The sequence below is a fragment of the Branchiostoma belcheri genome, unplaced genomic scaffold, assembly GCF_001625305.1.
Source record: "Branchiostoma belcheri isolate BF01 breed outbred unplaced genomic scaffold, Haploidv18h27 scaffold131, whole genome shotgun sequence".
Classification (NCBI taxonomy): domain Eukaryota; kingdom Metazoa; phylum Chordata; class Leptocardii; order Amphioxiformes; family Branchiostomatidae; genus Branchiostoma; species Branchiostoma belcheri.
The window spans coordinates 802,161-824,144 of NW_017802725.1; the positions used below are offsets into that span (position 1 = coordinate 802,161).

The 21,984-nt window shown below is 42.2% G+C and overlaps 2 protein-coding genes across 2 annotated transcripts in view; one reads left to right on the forward strand and one right to left on the reverse strand.

Moving 5' to 3' along the window:
* The window catches only part of LOC109464090 (aspartate--tRNA ligase, cytoplasmic-like), a 62,862-nt gene extending 50,261 nt beyond the window's left edge, over nt 1-12,601 (forward strand). Inside the window, exons 4-17 of the mRNA XM_019761019.1 lie at nt 3,495-3,587; nt 4,027-4,132; nt 4,672-4,774; nt 5,171-5,245; nt 5,646-5,711; nt 6,495-6,606; nt 7,147-7,281; nt 7,731-7,878; nt 8,280-8,426; nt 8,873-8,915; nt 9,282-9,362; nt 10,618-10,729; nt 11,251-11,322; nt 11,893-12,601. Coding sequence (XP_019616578.1) covers nt 3,495-3,587; nt 4,027-4,132; nt 4,672-4,774; nt 5,171-5,245; nt 5,646-5,711; nt 6,495-6,606; nt 7,147-7,281; nt 7,731-7,878; nt 8,280-8,426; nt 8,873-8,915; nt 9,282-9,362; nt 10,618-10,729; nt 11,251-11,322; nt 11,893-11,984 — 1,385 coding nt within the window. The 3' untranslated portion in view covers nt 11,985-12,601. The remainder of the gene's footprint in view (nt 1-3,494; nt 3,588-4,026; nt 4,133-4,671; nt 4,775-5,170; nt 5,246-5,645; nt 5,712-6,494; nt 6,607-7,146; nt 7,282-7,730; nt 7,879-8,279; nt 8,427-8,872; nt 8,916-9,281; nt 9,363-10,617; nt 10,730-11,250; nt 11,323-11,892) is intronic.
* A 76-nt stretch (nt 12,602-12,677) lies between these two features.
* LOC109464098 (potassium voltage-gated channel subfamily A member 7-like) lies at nt 12,678-15,778 on the reverse strand. The gene is made up of 2 exons (XM_019761032.1): nt 15,641-15,778; nt 12,678-15,045 (listed from the first exon to the last, which is right to left on the reverse strand). The coding sequence occupies exons 1-2, from the start codon at nt 15,724-15,726 to the stop codon at nt 13,497-13,499; spliced, it is 1,635 nt and encodes a 544-aa protein (XP_019616591.1). The 5' UTR covers nt 15,727-15,778; the 3' UTR covers nt 12,678-13,496.
* Nucleotides 15,779-21,984: the final 6,206 nt, after the last annotated feature.

Below are 21,984 nucleotides of genomic sequence, written 5' to 3' on the forward strand. Positions count from 1 at the left end.
GTGCCAATTACACAAGGAGAACCCAGTGTTTTGACTGCGAACACGAAAAACCAGCCGTTGACAACACTCCGTCCGGAGGTCCTGACCTCCTTCACGGAGTAATTAAACAAAACTTCACACACACACACACACGGTATGAACTATACATATGCAGGTGGACATCTGATTTTAACATACAGAACAACTTATACAGATAGCTCCAATTTATGTAATCTTTAAAGTAATACATACTAGTACATCAAAATTACAAACAGTACAATTTATCAATCCATTTTGTCATTCCTAATTCTGGTGTGTAGTAGTTAGTGCTGAGTAATAGGAAATCTATGGGTGTTTTTTGTCAAGATTGACTATAGTAAAAATTCTGTATCAGTATAGCCGGTATAACCGCCTTTCGGCGTAACACACCAGCTTCGCAGGCACGCGGCGCGGTGGCAGCTGGCTATATTACACCGATCGACTTGTTACACCTAACCCTTGAACTTCTAACTCTAGACATTGTTATATCATTATATCAGGATTCAGTAATTGGTATCAGCCCTACAGCTTCCAGCTCTGGGAAATATGAAGTATAGCTTAAACAAGAAAGTATGATTATCATGATTTTGAACACTATTATGTATAGTTTTTATGTAACATACATATGGCAACTCCTATGGTACAGCACTAACTCTGTGTCCAGACTGATACAGTATGATTGTTATCATCAGTCACCACCACATCTCCACCTTGTGACACAGTAACACCACAGGGCGACTTCATACCAATTCCTATGTCACACAGAAATCTGCCCTGACTGTCAAACATTTTCACACAGCCATTTCCATAGTCAGCCACAATAATGTTGCCCTTTCCGTCAACACAAATGCCCAGAGGATTATTCAGCTGACTTTCATCAGATCCCTTACTCCCAAACTTGAACTTGAAGTTCCCCCCTCCGTCCAAGACATGGACACAGTGATTGTTGCCATCAGTGACCAGAATGTTCCCCTCCCCATCCACAGTGACATATTGTGGCAACCAAGGCTCTGGTGACCTATGACCTGAACCATATGTCCCCAGCTCAGAACCATCTTGGTTAAACACTCGAAGTCGACCATTCTGGTCATCAAACTCTGTAGCAATCACCTGTTCTGTTGCCATAGATACAGTTATGCCACGGGTGCGTATAACATATGGCAGATCTATTGTGACCAAACATCTACCTTCCCTGGAATACTGCACTACATGATCATCACCCACCACCCACAGGTTGTCATTTCTATCTACAGCAACATCCTGTGGATTTAGCTTTTCACCAGTTTCCCCTGGCAGAGTTGTTGTGAACTCTCTGATATAAACACCATCCATTGTGAACACCTGGATTCTGCTGTTACCATAATCAGCAATGTAAACTTCATTGTCTTGTGAAACAGCTCCATAAGGACATGTAAATCCCCCCCTACCTGACCCCCCTCCCCCAAAGCTGACTTTCCTCACCCATGGTTGTCCCACCCTGATTGGTCTGACATTTGTACTTCTTACTTGTCTAGAACTTGTGCATGTCTCTTTGGACTTAACCAAAGCCTGCTTGTTTGACATGGGTTTCGTTGTTACCTTACCCAGCTCTATCTGTGTGCCTGATTTCTTTGGTTCAAAATAAGAAAGTTTATTTACACAGATCTCAGGAGTTTGAACATTCTGGAACTTTTCCTTGAGTGTCTGTGCTAAGTTTAAGTCCTGTGATAGCCACACCACCTCTTCTTGTTCCATGCACTGTTCTGTTCTCTCACAAACCCTGGACAGTTCAGCCAGCTGAGTCAGCACCTGGTCATTCTGTTTCTCCAAGGCAGCCATGTTGTCCTCAAAACTCTTCTCCAAAGTATCCAACAGTTTGTCCCGCTGATCTTTAATCTTCTTCACGTGCACCTTACAGGCCTTTCTGATATCCTGCTGAGTTTGTACTTTGTTGTCCATCAGCCTTTTCTGAGATTCCTTGATCTCTTGGAGGAAAGTTGAAAAAGTCTCCATCTTCTCCTTTCCAGTGTCAAGCTCTGCCATGATGTTATTCCTGATCTGTTTTGCCTCCTCTCTCACTCCTGTGATTTTGTGCCCTTTGTGAAAATGGCTGATACATTCACTACAGATCGGTACCTTACAAGTGCTTTCCAGACAGTAAAGTTTGATCTCTTCTTGAGGGTGGAAGCTGCACCTGTTCTTCTGTCCTCCCACCTGTGTGTTGGCAGGTGTCCGTGAGGTTTTCTTGGAGAATTCCTCACACAGGTTGGCTGTTCCGAGGTTGTCAGGTAGTCCAGCTATCCCCTGGGTAGGCAAAGTCACAGGTTGGCCACAGTCTGCAGCTGGACGATCTGCAGACGCCATTTTCACACCTTGAGAAATGGCGTCCTAGCCTGCCACTCCCCCTACAAAGTTCACTTTCAGTGTAACTTTGTACCTACATGTGACCACTTTTAAGGGTGGAATGCAAATACACATCGTTTCTTTATCTTTGCAGACAAAGAATTTCAAATGAACTTTGATATCTGAAGGATCTGTAAACTATAGCTACTGGTGGTGAACTTAGATACCAAACTATATCAATAATTGAATGCAAAGTTCTTTTGATCAGAACCATTTATTTTTTACGAGCCGACATTTCGATGACCGTCTGTCATCTTCATCAGGGCAATTCTGACTGGTTTACTGTGCACTGACGCTACATAGTGTAACACCTTTAGTGCACTATGCACCAAGTAACATCTAGTGTCAGTGCACAGCAAACCAGTCAGAATTGCCCTCAGGCTGATGAAGATAACAGACGGTCATCGAAACGCCGGCTCATAAAAAATAAATGGTTGTGATCAAAGAACTTTGCTATTCATTCGTTTACCAACCTGATGAAATTATTTACGTATGTCAATAATTTTTCACCGAGTGACATTGGCTTTTTCAATATTTTTTTCTCGGAGATTGAGAATTCTGATTAAAATTTGATGGTGCTGATGTAACAGTTCCTACTACCTCAGTACTGAGTGCCACACCCAACATGTTCCAATTAGTTTTCTTGTAAAAAAAAAAGAAAAGATTATTAGGACAATGCAAGGGAGGAGAGCAGCTGAGGAGGTGCTCCCACAAACAGTCTATAGGTTGCATTTGTTCGTGTAGAAGAGTTGACACCGAGCCTAGCTGGTGAGACTGTATGGGTATACACAAACACAATGTACATGACTGTACATGTACAAGTCAGATGTGTCTATAATAAGTTTTATTTGCTCCTACAGACCGTAGGTTGGTGCGTGTTGAAGAGTTGACACCGAGCCTAGCTGGTGAGACTGTATGGGTTCATGTATACACAAACACAATGTACAAGTCAGATGTGTCAATAATAAGTTGTTTTTTTTTTTCAGATTCTACATTGGTGGGTGTAGACGTGTTGACTACAAGTCTAGCTGGGGAAATTGTGTGGGTTCATGTACCATTCAGATGTGTCTTTAATACTTTTTTTGCTCCTACAGACCGGAGGTTGGTTCGTGTTGAAGAGCTGACACCAGGCCTAGCCGGGGAGACTGTGTGGGTTCGAGCTAGGATGCACACCAGCAGGGCAAAAGGTAACATTTTCTCACAAAACAAATTATTTGTGATTTTATGACGTGGGCTTTGATAAATTCCAATTTGAAGTTAACAGAATGCAACAGCTTGATGGAACATCTATGGATAAAAGCTTATCATAGGACGGAGCAATCCCTAAACATTTGTTGTTTTCATGTTTACCAAAGGAAAACATACTATTTTTTCCCTGTTTCCTCTTCTTCTCCAAACCAATAATGTCAATGACCTGAACCAGATGGCTGTCACCATGGTAACTAGTGTTGGGTTACATCATGTTGCAGTTTTATAGCAGAAGGGATTTAGACTCCTGTCACCATGTATATTATATGAATGTGTTTGAGTAAGAATTAACAGAGCAGACCATATGCAAAATAAACATTATGCATTTGCTTTGCAAATGTTACCTTAAAGTTTCTAATTTGTTGGGTTTTTTTACAGGAAAACAATGCTTCCTTGTGCTGCGACAACAGCAGTTTAACGTGCAGGCTCTGGTGTTTGTGAATGACAAGACTGTCAGCAAACAGATGGTCAAGTTTGCTGCAAAGTAAGTCAGACTTGAAGTTACTGGTGTTTTATCTTAAAGTTTGTTAATTTGTTACTAGTAAATTTGTATTATAGTCTAGAATTTGTCTGACTATGAGGTACTGTATTCTGTAGTTAAGTGTGATGTTCTTTTGGGGAATAAAGAGAAATGTTAAGATAGTATTACACATTAAGATTAAGCTTATTCATAGAAATCTTAATTGTGAGCGAGTTGAGAGTGAGTGAGTGAGTGGGTGATTGAGTGAGTGAGTGAGTGAGTGAGTGTATGAGTGAGTGTGTGAGTGAGTGGGTGATTGATTGAGTGAGTGAGTGAGAGTGAGTGAGTGAGTGAGTGAGTGAGTTTAGAGTGAGTGAGTGAGTGAGTGAGAGTGAGTTTAGAGTGAGTGAGTGAGTGTGTATATGAGTGAGTGAGTGGGTTAGTAAGTAGCTAACCATACAGACTGCATTGGTTTGAGGAATAGTTGAAGTGAATTTCATACAATTTGTTGCAGTTTTGTGTTTACTGTTATTATTATAATATCTTAAATAATATTTTTGCAGCATCACAAAGGAGAGCATCATTGATGTGGAGGGGGTTGTCCAGAAGGTGGCACAGCCAGTGGAGAGCTGCACACAGAGGGATGTGGAGCTGCATGTGGAAAGGGTTCGTACCATACATTAACATGTAGATGGAGGTTCCAAGGGGATAGGGACAGTAAGTGGCAAAGCTTGTGAACACTTGAATACAGAGGTATACATATTAGGTATAACCTGTGCCTACCTAACTGTTATACCTATACCTAGTCCCATCCATATGCAAGGGACACAGGAACAGAGCAGGCAAACACAATCCTTGATATAAGGATAGAATGTCATACCTTTTGTGTGGAAAAGTATACCAAATTTCATTGAAGTTTGCTGATGTTTGGGGCACATAGTGATAGATTAACAGTTATATGATACAGTTTTATGATACATTAACAGTTACTATTTTGTGGAAAGACACATGCTGTGTTTTAAAAAAAGTGTTTAAAAAGTGACATTCACATTTTCCTTGTAGGTATTTGTGGTGAGTGCCTCTGCCCCACAGTTACCCTTACAACTGGACGATGCAGCCAGGCCAGAACACGATGAGGTCAGCAGTTTTCTTTACTTATGATGATGATGATGAACTTTAAATTTCTACTGCTGTATATGCAGTCTTTAATTTTTAAGCATATCATACAGTGGCCAGACAGTGTCCATTGGCCAGAGGAGTGTCCATTAGCCATCTTGTGTGCCCAATGGATACTGCCTGGCCAATTTGATACCATCTTTAGCAACCACCAAAACACCTGCTTGGAAATTACTATATACATACATTAATTACCTGGTATACACATGGACACTGTACTAAAAACGTTATTTTCTGCTGTTGTACATGTATGTAGTCTTTTTTTTCTTACAAAATGTTGACTCAGGGTTTTGCATACATGTACATGTTGACACAGAGAATGAGATCTATTTTTGTTTGTTTATTTGTTTGTTTGTTTCAGGAGGATGCCAGTCGACCTCGTGTGAACCAGGACACCAGGCTGGACAACAGGATTATAGATCTCAGGGTGAGTCGGGCTTTCATAGCCTTCAGTAAAATACTAGTAACACATAGCTAGTTCAGAACATAGAAAACAAAGAATTTATAAGATGCCCCTCCAATGGCCTCCATACTACCAGTCCTATTGTATTGCCATCTTAATGGGGTTATCATTTATATATATATATATATGTCAGTCAGTCTCAGTAGACTAAGACTAAACTATGCAAACCAACAACTGAATGGTTCATTCCTAATAACAATTACAAAGCAAATTTCAGTCATAAAAAAAATAATACAGAAAATAAGTGTCCAAAGTAAAAGTTAGTTACTCTGTTCATTTTTCCTGGGGCCTGTTTGGCAGCAGAGGCAGCGTGTCGTCAGCGTGCACGTTTGTCCTCTCAGTCTTCCCACTGTCTGTGCACAGCCTCGGCACTCTTTATCAGTACAACAGTACTCCTGAAAATCTGTACACTTGACACTGTTCTATAATGGTACGGTGTACACTCAAAACTGTACAAGAACAACACTCAAGGGACCAATAAAAGCTGTTTCACTATAGTTATAGGTCTACAAGACTTATGCTTACTTCAATGGGAAAAATGATCTGTATTGGCCGGGTGGTTCTTATGTAGAAGTGATCAATTACAGGTTTGACTGTAAATAATAACAGTACAATATGATATAATCTTCAAACTCCTTGACTGGTCACTATATACATGTAGATAAGCTTGACTAGACAGCGCAAGTTGCATTGAGGTTAGAAAACATGAAGTAACTACGAGTTCATGATTTTGCTCTGTGATTTCAGACGACGACAAACCAGGCAGTGTACCGGGTGGTAGCGGGAGTGTGTGACCTGTTCAGGTCTACTCTGACAGGCAAGGGATTCGTGGAGATCCACACTCCCAAAATCATCTCAGGTCAGTCTGACTCTTTCGACCTTTTCTGCACACACTGGATCATAAGTTACGGAAAGTTCATAGCACCCATTCCCTTTTTGCAATCAAGGTTCTCTTTGAAACCTCCTTTCTGCAAGCTATGGTCCATCTCAAAAGTGGTGGATTGCTTATTCCTAAACAAATTGGGTATCTGTAAATGTATAGCCAGTATAACTGTCATTACAGTGTATCATACCAGCTTCACAGGCATGGGGTGTAGCTGGCTATGTTACAACGAATATGACAATCATACTAACACTGCCATCCTTGTACCTGGTGCTGAATGACATTCACACTAACACTACCATCCCTGTCCCTGGTACTGAATGACATTCACACTAACACTGCCATCCCTGTCCCTGGTGCTGAATGACATTCACACTAACACTGCCATCCCTGTCCCTGGTGCTGAATGACATTCACACTAACACTGGCCATCCTACATGTACTACTAGTGAGCCAATGCTTTTGCGCGTAATTTGTTTATGACGGTAACATTTTACTCGTCTGTTTTTGTTTCAGCGGCCAGTGAGGGAGGAGCTAACGTGTTCACCGTGTCGTACTTTAAGAACAACGCGTACCTGGCCCAGTCCCCACAGCTGTACAAACAGATGGCCATCGCTGCTGACTTCGAGAGGGTCTTCACTGTTGGGGCTGGTAGGTTTCTATCCTCTTCTAATACTTCATTCAAGGAAAGTAGATAGTACAACATATAAGTCAAAACTGGTCGAATATCGGACTCTTCTCAACTGTTATCCTTCCCTCTCTCATCAACATAAATAAACAAAGACAACTAATTTGGTCCAAGTAAGCAGAAACAAAAATGAAGCATGTAAATGGCCACAACTCAATAACAACAAATACTGAATTTTCAATACCATACTGTAACAACAAAATAGCTTACATCTTTTTTCAGCTTTTGTAAACAATGTTTGTCATCACTTATGCTGTTACAGTAGATGAAGACAGGCTCAGTTTCTGCATGGTCTTTCACCAAGGTTCATCCAAACCTCAAATAAATATATACTGTATATAAAGACAGTCTCTGTGTGGTATGGTATCTCACCAGTGTTTCATGGCTCATGTTCTGTGTAATCTCTCACCAGTGTTCCGTGCGGAGGACTCCAACACCCACCGTCACCTGACTGAGTTTGTTGGCCTGGATCTGGAGATGGCGTTTAACTACCACTACCACGAGGTGCTAGACGTCATCGGGGACATGTTTGTGCAAATCTTCAAGGGGCTCAGGGACAGGTAAGGAACATTTGTTGTAGTTCCCAGTAGAAGATTTAAGAAGGCGTTCAACCATCACCATTTACTATTTATGGTTTTTACAGCTACATGTAGTTGTAGTACATACACTTGTAACAGTCTGTTAAGTTTCTTCCACCACACCTTGTGAGCACCCTTAGATCTCCTTTCCTTATAATATATATCATTATATCATATCATATCACATCTGCATATAAGGGGGATCATGTAAGAAAACCATGCCTTCAAGTTTATGAACTTCAGTATTCGGTTCTCAGTCATGAACCTTACTCTGTCAGCTTTTTTTGTCATTCTATTGTTCAAAACAAATACATTGTAGACAGCTAGCCTTGTTCCTTTTTAATGATAATATTTAGTTACCAAAAGCATACTGTCTGCCACAGGTATAAGACCGAGATCAACACCATCCAGAAGCAGTTTCCGTGCGAGCCCTTCCGGTTCCTGGAGCCTAGCCTCAGACTGGAGTTCCCTGAGGCTGTGGCCATGCTCAGGGAGGCTGGGGTGGAGATAGGGGATGAGGACGACCTCAGGTGAGCCTGCAACAAGGCTATTTTTTTAGAAAAAAAGTTGGAATCCAAGATTCACTAAAAAACTCCTTAACTGGGCTATTTTTTGTGTGAAGATGTTATACATGACGTATAATGTAAAGATTGGGAAAATATTGTCTGCAAGAGTACATATACATGTACATGGGTCCTTAAGTACCATTTTGGTATGACTTAGTCTGGGAATTAAAGCCAAAACTACTACATTGTACATGTACATGCACTCTATTCACCAGGCTATTGCTTTTGTTACTATTTTCTGTTTTGAGTTGGTTTTGAGACAGATTGGGAATTGAGTATAGATGAATATAATACTCTTGTCTTGCCTTGTCATGTCTTGGTCTTGTTTTGCACAGCTTATATACATTTATAGTTGTTCAGTGTAACTACTAGAGTCAGTCAGGTATAAAATGTGTGAATCTGTTTTCCAGCACTCCTGATGAGAAGCTGTTGGGAAGGTTGGTGAAAGCCAAGGTAAGAAGACAGGGTTGGGCTGAGGGATTCTGTAAAAGCATGTCTTGTACAATGTAGTAACTGTTGTTACAACAGGTATAAACAAATTGTACACTTACAGTGTACTCTGATTATATGTTAACTCTGATTATATGTTCATGGGGACTTCATTTAAGAGTAGGAACTAGGAATAAAAAGATGTTAACGGTGTTCTAAGTTTGTTGTTACAAAATCTGTAACGTTAGTAAGTACAACAGAAGACAGAATTTCATCACAGTGTTAGAAATTTGCATCGAGAAGCCATTTAATATTGGCAAACATATTGCCTTACAGTATTTTAGCCTCAATGTACTAATAACATATATTTGTATTTATTTTCATTTTCAGTATGACACTGACTTCTTCATCCTGGATAAGTTCCCCCTGGCGGTGCGCCCGTTCTACACCATGCCTGATCCACAGAACCCGGTGAGTAGGGCATGGCGGCCATCTTGGTCACCTTCAGATTCAAGGTCACGTCATCCGGGTGGGCCAATGGGTCAGGGGTCAACGCCCTCTTGCGCAATCTTGGATGTTTTCGGCGTATAGTACGACTTCTTAACTTACAAATACCGTGGTATACTGTCTCAGACGTTCTCGACATGCATTTTTACCGTGGGTACATGGTATGGGCTGCAGATGAAAATGTTGACCAGTCCTGTATTAACACAACCAGGAACGCTAAATCTAACACATAAAAATATTAAAATTCAACACCATCAACTATACAGAACAAACAACATGGAAAAATATACAATAAAAAGCCCGGAGGTATAAAATCTCAGATTTTACTTGTTTTAGTTTTTTGGCTGTGTTATAGCAAATGTATTACTGTGTACAGTTGTGTTTACCACGTCTGGGCATGAGTCATCACAATGGAATGCAGGGCATCAACCAATAGGCATGCAGCTTTCCTCTATACTTCTTGCTGATTGGCTGTTGGGATTTAACTTGATTAACACCTGCACAGAGCATTTCCACCTGCACAGAGCATTTCTTGCTGATTGGCTGTTGGGATTTAACTTGATTAACACCTGCTACAGAGCATTTCCATACTGACAGTATGTCTTTATTCAAGTGTTTTGGTAGGTATTTCAAGCTTTTCTGCTCCAGCATTGGAATGCGGGGCATGAACATTTTTTTATTTATTTTGAAAATCAACAGTTTGCATTATGCAATTAAAAATCCTAACCAATAAAGTAGGGAATAGCTATCCAACTGTTGTTTTAGTTGTATGTTACTTCATATTATAGTTATATCAAATTGAATGTAAATCATTGTTTTCCCTTGTGTTTCTCATTCTTTCCCTGCCATGTCGTAAAATGTGGTGAACCCATCGCTGTATTTGCTCCAAAGCAAATATTGGCCTTTCTAGTTTGTATATGAAGTACATGGAAGAAACTGGAGATTCATTCTTATCTTGAAAGTCCGTCTGTGTTGGTGCTAGTCATTATGAAACAACTTTGAACTGCAATAATCCATCACAAGAAATTGGACATCTCAAGACACTCAAGGACAACTCCAGTCTTTTTCAAGGAATGAGCAATCCACCGCTTCCGTGACGTCACGCAGATAACACACGTGACTCCGTGAGCAGTGGATCATAGGTTGCAGAAAGTCTGTGGCACCCCTGTTCATTCTTGTTTTCTTTCTTCCAACATTTGATGTTTTTTGTACTTGACAGAAATATGCCAACTCGTACGACATGTACATGCGAGGAGAGGAGATCCTGTCTGGAGCCCAGCGAATCCACGACCCAGAGTTCCTGACAGAACGGGCCAAGGCTCACGAGATTGGTAAGCAAACCAGAAATAACAGGACTGGGTAAATGTACTTGGATAGTAACGTTAACATTGGCAACACCTCTCTGGCATGATAAAGATATACGGATTGCAAAGGGATATTAGATCGGTTACGAATCAAACTGTTTTTCATTTGGTAAGAACCAAATTTCATTTGTTGTGCTGCAAACCAGACCCTCTCTGGGATTTTTTTTCTTTAACCGAATTTTAATGTCCTTTTTCCCCAACCAGGATTAGACGTGCTTGCACCAAGTACAAGTCTTTTTTTTAATCAAGATTTTTATGGATGGATAATAAAAAGATAATGATGTCAGGCTTTCTGAGAGACTTTCTGCAGAAGTATATAAACTTGTGGCAACAGTAAGTCTGCTTGTAAGGTTTTTGTTTATATTCCTAGAGACTCCGATCTGGTACAATTGGCAATTCTACCGACGGAAATCCTGATTTGAGTCTCTGATGGTAGAATCACAGATTCTCTCCCCTGACATGGATGTTTCTTTATCCATTTGTTTCAGACATTGAGAAGATCAAGTCTTACATCGACTCCTTCCGTTATGGATGTCCTCCCCATGGAGGAGGTGGGATCGGTGAGTTCGGCTTCACTTCTCCACAAGGCAGTCAAGTGTTGTTTCTGTCTTCATTGCCATGATCTCCAAGCAAACATTCGAGGGACAATTTATGAATCTAGCCTATGTAGCTAATAGTCCAGCCTTGTTAGCTTTGGTCCTCTCACCAAGATCCACTAACCTGTGGAGTGGACCAAAGCTAACAAGGCTGGACTCCGGGCTATTTTGGATCAGATCTTGGGCCGGCAGTCAGAAAGCCTCAAGATTTTGTCACAAGGAATATGCTTGTGATTAGTAGAGTTGTGCTTCTATTTGTGCCTGTGGGAATGGAAGGGTTGCCAAGCAATATGGGCAAGGGGTTTAAGTCTGCCACCTCTTAATGTCTTCTTAGAGAAGTGTAGAAAATTTCATCTTGGATAGATTGCTTTATGATCTATTACTGCAACCAAATGAGATTTTTTACTGGAGATAATCATTGCATATATTGTAGAAAGATGACACAACAGGGACTGTTCATTATACTCCTATAGGTATGGAGAGGTTTATTATAAGGATATGAGCTAACAGGGACTGTTCATTATACCCCTGCAGGTATGGAGAGGGTGGTCATGCTGTATCTCGGACTGAACAACATCAGGAAAACTTCCATGTTCCCCCGCGACCCCAAACGGTTGACCCCTTAATCTCTATAGCAACCACCGAAAGAAACTTCTCTAATTTCATGATAATTTGCATGGACCAAGAGCAAGAGTAAAGGTTTCAACAAGGAAGTTGTAAGATGAAGAAGTGACAGGAACTACAATGACCAAACTGTAGAAAGATACAGGAAAGCTAATAAAAATAATAATGGTTTGAAATTCCATCTTATTGTTTCTTTGAAGAGACCTTTATAAGAAAGAAATAGATGGAATTTGACACTTTAATAATTAATAACGGTACTAGATAAATGAATTTTTTTTCAAAAATTTGTAAAGTTACATTCTAAGACCCACACACAAATTTGCAAAACCTCAGTGTGTCCTATCACTGAACTATTTAATTATGTTGAATATTAAACATTTTACCAGGTGATGTATATCTTTAATAGGGCCAGTTCACAATACAACATTCAGCAATAGCTTCCCTGTTACCTTACTCAGTATACAGTGAAACATGTTGCCAACAGTTAAGAATTCTTGGGACAGTGTAGATAGATAGCAAGGTGTATTTTCTATAGTCTCTAGTCTACCAGACTAACTATGCTGGCTATATATAGCAGAATAATTGCCAGGGGAGTTTGGCCGCCTTGTAGGTTTGACTGGCCGCGCAGGAGGGAAAGAAACTACTAGTACCTCCCCGCAGCCGAACTCCCTTGGCCAATTTTACTCTCTTTTTTGCCGAATTCCACGATCCGTATTCCTGTAGAAAGGCCTGGTGGAGGCTATATTTTCTGGAAACCCACCAAGTATAATTTTTTCAAGATTGCATTTTTATGAATTGGCAGACCACTTGTACAATGTACAAGGGTTGTTCTTGCCCTTACAATTACTACAGACTTATGCTTGGAACAGGGAGAACAGGCTATGGTTTATCTGGGTTATGTATGGGGAAATAGCAGATTGGATGGATTGGAAAAAGGGGCCACTGACATAAGTAGTGAGACTATTAAGAACTGAAGGGTGTGTATGGGGTTTTGGAGTAGTATCAGTGTGGCAGGTAACATCACAATAAAGGTGACTGTCAGATATACAGGTGTTGAAGACATTATTTGTCAAGATAACACTTTTTTAATGTGGTTGCAGGTACTTGACACTTATATGATGTTGCTAAGGGTATGGATGAGACAAAAACAGTTTGAAACTCCAATCACAAAAGGCTGGTTTCTTTATTACAAACTGTGAGGTTTTGTTGTTCTAGTTTAATGTATACATGCATAGTACATTATGAATGTCCCTGCCGAATACCAACATGTATTACATGGTAATATCACATGGTTGTATACAGGAAAACTCCACTATCCTGAGTTAGATGTTTTCTATACAGCAAACAAAGTACAGGGTTTTCTGACCCGATTCAACGTTTCGGGCGCTTCCGTGGTTGCCATGCCCTGAACGGCCGCTAGATGTCGCTCTCTAACAAACGACCCCATTCAATCATGAGGCATTGCATATTACTAGTAAAATTTTTTCGACAATTTTAAAGTATACATGATCGAGCTACACATTTGTAGTATCCGTTCCCTTGCCGGGCTTTCTTCTTTTTATCCCGCCTTTTCTCCTGAGTTTTGGCGGTTGCGCTTCCAACTCTAAGGCAATGGACACATCAACATTAGGTCTCACCATGCCTATAGAAGGCTGCGTTACTTGGAACAGCCAATGCCCGACCATGCGGGAACCCGTGGCCCTTCTAAAGCTCTGCGCGTTCTTGTCCTGGTAGTAGTACCGGTTAAAGTTGGTCACAAAAACAGGCATCACTAAAGAGACCGTGAGGACGCCCGAAACCGCGCAAAGGCCCCCGACGACTTTCCCGCCAAGCGACTGCGGACACATGTCCCCGTACCCCACCGTTACCATGGTGATGACCGCCCACCAGAACGCGGACGGGATGCTCTTGAAGTGCGAATTCTCAAGGTCATACTCCACAAAGTAGATCGCGCTTGAAAAAAGCACGATCCCGACTAGAAGGAAGAACAAGAGAAGTCCTAACTCCTTCCAGCTTGCCTTGAAGGTCTTCCCAAGAACCTGCATCCCTCTAGAATGTCGCGCGACCTTGAGAATTCGAAACACCCGCGCAAGACGCACGACTCTCAAGGTGTGCACCAAGGTGTGTCCCTGCGCGCCCGGGCGTGACGTCAGCATCACCGTGACGTCGACAAAGTACGGCACGATGGAGAGAAGGTCGATGATGTTTAAGGCACCTTTTGCGAAGTCTGGCTTACTCGGACAGACCACAAACCGAGTGATCAACTCAAAGATGAACCAGAGAACGCAGAGAGTCTCCAAGACGAAAAACGGCTGCGCGAAGGAGCGGACTTCTTCTGGTTCCGACGCGACCAAGTCCTCGGCGAAATCTTGAAGAACCGGTACGGTTTCTAGGCAGAAGATACCGATAGCTAAGAAAACGGCAGCTACGGATATTCCAGCTACAATCTTAGCCCATTGTGAAGACTCAGGGTATTCGAAGAGAAGCCATATTTTCCTGAATTTTCGATTCCTCGGCAGCCTTGGTCGCATGGCAGCGCCGGCTAGTCCCTCCTTCTCACGAATCTGCCGAATTAAAGAATTTCCCATGTCGTAAAACTTTAACTCCTCAAGAAATATGTCCACAGGAACATCTGCTGGACGAGTCAGCTTGCCTCCTGTTTGAAAATAACTCAGGATCGCCTCAAAACTCGGGCGGTGTCGGTCGAAAAAGTACTCCTGTCGGGACGAGTCGTAATACTTCTTCATTCTATCGGCGTTTCCTAGTAAAGTGTCCGGGTAGCGACACAACGTTCCTCGCTGGGTTTCAAATTTCAAACCGCTAACGTTTATAACGATACGTTTACAGGTGTCTCCGTGTCCTTTTTGCCCACAAGGTCGACCTTGATGATGGGTTAGAGGGATGGTGTTTCCGTCTTGCTCTCCGGCCTCCTGATTGGCTGAGACCTCCTCCAAGGTCAGCAGTTTTCGCGCCACTTCTTCTAAGCTCGCGGCGTCCAGGCCGGCAGGGGACTCGGGAGGGTCGTCTTCCCAGGATTCCTGGCGGCTCATGGACTGCTGACGACTGGGAGAAGGAAGAAGAGCAAACATCTTAAGTTAGTGAAAAGTTGCCTTAACTTGAATGATATTCAATCCACTTTGCTAGGTACATTCAGCATGATTTTACATGGAAACGCATTAGGTCTTGTTCGCGATTCGTAATGAGATCTTTAATCAGGGCACATCACTTTTCACTCAACCGCGACGGGGGCCGACATCGTCTTCCCTTTGACCCAGTGTTTATACTTCGGTCGCAAATCTTAACCCACCGGCTTAATAGTTTTCTTTTCAGGCTGCCCAGTTTAAGACAAGAAGGGTAGAAAGCTACACCAAAAGCAACGATCGCGAGAACACCTAACTTCATCTCAAAGTAGATCTTATGGTGGTTACAAGACAATATCATTGACAGGGCAGTATCCAATACGTCACCCGAAAATAAAAAAGATACCGGTATATATATTAAAAAAAGAAAGCCCGATAAAAATAGATAAAAGATAAACTAAAACTTTTCTTTTATCTGTTACCAGTTTCGACTGTCTTGATGACCCGTGTATTGATATGTTGTGAGTTTCCAATAAAGTAAAACTCTGCTCTCTAAAGTGTAATATGACTAAGGTCACCTTGAGAAGGGCGTCTGCGCGAACCGCTTCCTGTGCCGGTACTGCGGAACTCCCGCCATCACGTCCATCGGGATGTGCATCGCCATGGCAACAGGTTACCTCAGCCTGTCGTCTGCAGGTTAGGCTGGAGATGTCACTGGTGCTGGGGAGAAATGAATAACAGATGAAAGAGGGCATAAAGACCAAATGCATCACTACTTGAAAATGGCAATCGGTCAGTAGACTGAACAAGTGCCAATACTCGTATCTATCATAACTATCATATATAAAGTAACAGAACTACTTACTAGTACTTAACAGAACGAATATACTTCAATTTCCCGTTATAATGATAGAAAGATATGCTTTCAAATGCTGTCTGTCTGTCTGTCTGTCTGTCTCTCTCTGAGTGTTTGTTCGTAGCTATTAAGGGCGGTACCAAAAAAATAATAAAGGGACTCCTCGCGTAGCTTGTTTGGGGGCTATTTCAAATGCTTGAAGTATGGAATGATAACGAAAATGTGCTACGAAATGGCAGTAAATAAATGTCAATATCAGACGGATTTCCTCATCCAGAATATTTTTATTTCGTCGTCCTGAAATTGCATTAGATGCCCTTAACTATTGTATTAGAAAGGGTGACGAATTTAAACATACCACAGGATTCAAAAGAAAAAACTAAATGCACGCATCTAATAGCACTTCTGATGTATATGGGGTTAGAGTGTGTTACCGACCCAGTTGTGCTCGGGTCACATTGCCGCTTTAGGGTGTTGGCAGTGCCAGATACCGTGACAGGCACGCACAGAAGGACTAACATGGAGCCGGCTTGGTTAGGGTTCTCATACTGTTGTGTGTAGGGCAGTAGAGGTCACTATGTACTGCAGAAACATACAGACAGACAGACACACATATGTGCACTCACGCGCGCATACAAACACACGGACGTACATGGAGCCGGCTGGGTTAAGCTTCATCGATTGAGTGTAACAAGTCGTTTGGTGTGATATAGCTAACTGCCGCCGCGCCGCGTGCCTGCGAAGCTGGTGTGTCACGCCGAAGGGCGCGGTTATACCGGCTATACAGATACAGATACAGAATTGATCCAACTTACTACATGAAAAGAATGACCAGATAATTGACTTTGTAAATCTAGTTTTGCCGCCCTGATATTGCATTGGATGCCTTTAATTTCTGGGCATAAGCCCAACAGTGGTAGGCCAATAGGCCCAAGAAGTGACACAGGCCCTAAATACGTACCGAGTACTCCATCAAAACAAACCTATCGCCGGTCTACAAAACATGTAACGTTTGTTCGCGAAAAACAACTACAGGGAACCCTGAGGCCCTGGGCGTCGACATAGTTAACCTCAAGCCTGCTACGGTAGCCTTATTGGCTCCAAATTTGTACTGGTTAGCAGGTTATGCATGTAGATGGTCATGCTATATTTTACTGCTATTTCGTACAGGAAACAACTACATGTATAAGGAAGGGAACACTGGAATAAGGCAAGAAACCGTTTTTTTTCATCATGGAAGTTCATCTGTGTTGGTAGTAGTCATAATACGATGTAATTGTTAGAACTTCATTCCAACACAAGGGTACACACAGATCAAATTTTCGACGTCTACTGTCGCCTTCACCAGGATAAGTAATGACCGATCCCTTCCGAACGTAAATTAATAAAATCTATACTTTTTGTCAATCACCGGTTGATATAAGTGATTGGCAGCTGTCACTTCCGATTTGTGGCGTTTTGACCGCCTGGTTTATTTCTGTATGTCATGAACAAATTCGGCTGCCGCTTATCAAAAGCTCATCTCAAACTAGTCGGCAGCTCGCTTGAGTACTCTCCAAGCAGAGGTTTGGGTTTTGGGGGTATTTTTAGCGTGTTTTTAGGCTTTTTTATCGGGGTTACTCTTTTGCACTAAATTTTTTCCCACCAAACCCAACAAAAAAATTCAGTGCAAAAGAGAAACCCCGATAAAAAAGCCTAAAAACACGCTAAAAATACCCCAAAACCTCTGCTTGGAGAGTACGCTTGAGAACATACTCACGGGACAACAGTTTATAAGGGACCGTTCATTTGTATCCGTTTAGGAGCAGAGTCAATATACATTCTACCGGTTAAATGTCACAGATCGTCTGAGGAAGATATCCTAAAGCTTATCTCTGGCATCTATCCCTTAGTCTTAATTTTTCGAGCGTTGGGGCACCACAGATTATCTGACAGACAGTTTTCACCACCCTTCTCGGTTTTCTGTGCATCTTAACGTTTTGTAACGTTTTGTAGTCTTCAATTTAAACTAAAAAAAGAAACTAACATTTGGTGTAAGTTGTAACATTCATATTACGGTACAGGCACTGGTAGGTTACTGGGTTTATCCAAGATACGTCCAACGTCAAGTCGTCAAGGAACCATTTTCGGTACTTTTCATGGCGAAACAACAGTTCAACAAGCCGCCATAGCATCTCCTACCAATCCGTAGACTACATGATAACCTATAGGTGCCAGCCAAAACAAATCACAAGTTCAAGAGAGGTGCTTACCTCTAGTTCTTGTAGTCTGAGCCAAGGCAAGGGGGCGGCCATATTGTATCTACATCCGATACCCTCGCTAGAACTGCCGGGTTCCCAGGTCAGCATTCCGGCTTTATCTTGTAGAGTTGTTTGATTACAGACGACTTCTGTTGGCTCGCCCGGAGTTCCAGCCAGTCACAGAGGTTACTTAAACACGCAGCTAGAACTACAAGGGGTCAAACTCACTTAGCTCAAGGTTTCATGGAGAGAAATATTTCAGCGCGAATGTTGGTGAGAGATTGGCAAGACTGTAGGACAGCATTTTCGTCGAGAATGCCGTACAATAAAAGAGACGATGATACCCCGCGCAGAGTTCCAGCCTGCCAGAGGTTACTTAAACACGCAGCTAGCCCTACAAGCTTCACGGGTCAAACTCACAGCTCAAGGTTTCACGGAGAGAAATGTTTGAGAGCGAATGTTGGTGAGAGATTGACAAGACTGTAGGACAGCATTTTCGTCGAGAATGTCGTACAGTAAAAGAGACGATGATACCCCGCGCAGAGTTCCAGCCTGCCAGAGGTTACTTAAACACACAGCTATAAACCCTACAAGCGCCACAGGTCAAACTCACAGCTCAAGGTTTCATGGAGAGAAATATTTCAGCGCGAATGTTTGGTGAGAGATTGACAAGCCTGCAGACGACAGTTTGGTCGAGAATGTCGTATAATAAAAGATGTGGCGATAACCCGGTCGGTTGTGAGTGAGTTGTTAGTTGTTTCTAGTGTCACAGCCTGTTTCAAAACATTGCGACATCAAGACCGTGCGACGTCCTACTATGAATGTCTCTGCGTCCTTTAACACAAACTCACTGAGCTCACGGTTTCACCGAAGAAATACTTGAGCCATGCGAATGTTGGTGAAAGAATCTTGGTCCAGAATGTCACGGTACAATAAAAGATATGGCGATACCCCGGCCGAGTGTGAGTGACTTGTTAGTTGTTTTCTGTCACAGCTGTCTATGCGACGTCCTACTATGAATGTCACTTCGTCGTTACAAACTCCACAGCTCAAACTCACAGCTTCACTGGCGGAGAAATACTTCAGCGCGCGAATGTTGGTGAAAGATCTTTGTCGAGAATGTCGCACAGTAAAAGATGCGGCGATAACCCGGTCGGTTGTGAGTGAGTTGTTAGTTGTTTCCTGTCACAGCCTGTTTCAAAACATTGCGAGAATTTGCGACATCAAGACCGTGCGAAGTCCTACTATGAATGTCACTCTGTCCTTACAAACTCCACAGTACAAACTCACTGAGCTCAAGGTTTCACCGAAGAAATACTTGAGCGCGCGAATGTTGGTGAAAGATCTTCGTCGAGAATGTCGTACAGTAAAAGATATGGCGAGGCCGACCGAGCGTGAGTGTTGAAAACTGTTTGTGCAATCGAAGTACCAGTCCTCGCCTTCAAAGTCCCCCGCATTCTGACCCAGAATACTGGGCCAAAAGAGACGTTAGTATCTTTATTAGGGAGGGATTTGACAAGCCGCTTGGAAATAGTAGAACTCTGAGGAAAGACGTGCGACAACATTTGTTTCTATGTAGCATGGGCTTCAACATGTGTTTCAATGTAACACTATAATTTGTTTCAATGTAGCACTTCGTTTGTACCGGTGCCGTCACATTCATTGTAGCGATTCGGAGGTCGTCGTTCGATACTGGTGTCACAGTATTTCTAGAACCAACTCACAACAAAGATCTAATGCAGGCATTTGCATAAAAAGAGAGCCGATTTTTTTCAGGACAAATGTACGACAGTCACAAGAATGTCCTTGGTTTGCGATCGAACAACAATCGCCCTAACCTGTCATTAGATAGCTTTAAACAATGTCTAGAGTTAGAAGTTCAAGGGTTAGGTGTAACAAGTCGATCGGTGTAATGTAGCCAGGTGCCGCGTGCCTGTGAAGCTGGTGTGTTACGCCGAGGGGCAGTTATACCGGCTATACTGATACAGATACAGATACGGAAACTTCGACGGCGTATAATAGAAAATAACCTCTGTAATAAAAGAAGTTTTCTGACTTTCTTTGCTATTTTTTTCTTCCATTCTGAACTCGACTGTGTTAAAACTATAAGTTGGGGATTAAATTTCTGATTTGTTGACGCCGGTGTTTTGATAATTACCCTGGCCTACATGACTATTTGGTCATCGCTTATCGTTAAGCGAACACGGGCAAGTGATTAGTCCAAATGAGACGGATGGATTCACATTTGGTCTGGACGTCCTAATAGAAAAAGGTCGAGTTCCGTAACAAGTGTTTTTGTTTCAAGTTTCAGGACTTATCTGGGTATCCAAAACCCATTCCCGAAAGGGAGAACATTTCTAACCCATACCCAGTTTTGCCATAACGGATTTTTCGTACGAACTCAATAGCTTGTGACGATACCGTGTTTACCTTTTTATGTTTTGCAGTGTTACCTTGATCTTAATTTCACTACCATTTAATAGTATTTTATCCATTACTATTTTCCAATGAAATGCGTTATAACAAGAAAAATTAAGAATTTTTTCCAACATTTCTGTGCTTTGTTTGGTTCATGGTTCAAATGAGTTTCAGATGATCGTTTTAAGAAGTGGAGCACCCCTCCCCCCTAAACACACACACACACACACAGAGAGAGACACGCACGCACACACACAGACACGCACGCACGCACACACACACACACACACACACACACACACACACACACACAACCAACACACACAACCAACACACACAACCAACACACACACACACACACAGGTTTAAGGTAGTCTGCAACGGAATCTACGTAAACCCATCAACGTTAATTAAGTCCACGGTATCATGACATATAGGAAACTGTGCCGTATATCTAATCTTGGAACAGACCTGCTGGTCACTACTTTAAGGAGCTCAGTTTAAATAGACCGTGTCTCAGACGTCACAAAAATTCCCGCTATGCGCACGGGGTCTTGGTAGCCTCCACCAGGCCTTTCTACGGGAATACGGATCGTAGAATTTGGCAAAAAGGAGAGTAAAATTGGCCAAGGGAGTCCGGCCGCGGGGAGGTAGTTTCTTTCCCTCCTGCGCGGCCAGTCAAACCTACAAGGCGGCCAAACTCCCCTGGCAAATATTCTCCCATATATAGCCAGCGTAGTTAGTCTGGTAGAGACTAGGGTCTTGAGAATCCACCGAGCTCCCGGTCTATCTATAGAATCAATATTTACCAAACAGGACAGGAAAGATTTCATTTCTTTCTGTCACTCAAAGGATTGAGCTGATCTTGAGATTGTGCGAGTCAAATGACAAGTCCAAATTCAACAAATGATTTTTTGGAAATCTTGACCCTGTGAGGTGCCATTTCTTGCATTTTTCGTGGGGGGGGGCAAAATTGGCTGATAAACTCGGCATACTTTAATGACATATCTTTCTATACCTTCTCGCTGATTTTTGTCTGACAAAGATGACAGATTGTGCAAACTTGTGTCCGTCTTGAGCGGGAAAATTCTGTCAAATGACAGAAAGACGAACCAAGGAGTTTAAAATCGTTATCCTACTTTTCCGGACGCTGTCTAGAACACTGAGTAGTACTAGTATTGCATTGTAGCCGTTTCTTAATCTCCAAGCAGATCCTAGATTGGAAAAAGACAGTTGCTGTATCAAATTGGCTGTATCCATGTACCTTTGAGTGACGTATGGATCCTCTCTGGCCAATGGATACTGCCTGGCCTATTTAATACTGTCGTTTGCCACCCTAGGATCTGCTTGGAGATTAGCTATTTCTGCCCTGAAGTAGTAGAGGCTATTTCTCCCCTGTCATTACCAG

Bases quoted from the DNA above. Each gene is read 5' to 3' on its own strand.
- LOC109464098 (XM_019761032.1), bottom strand. From the start codon at position 15,726: ATGGCGATGCACATCCCGATGGACGTGATGGCGGGAGTTCCGCAGTAC. The intron at 15,046-15,640 runs GTGACCTTAGTC...TCCTTCTCCCAG, and splicing joins GCGCAGACGCCCTTCTCAAG to TCGTCAGCAGTCCATGAGCC.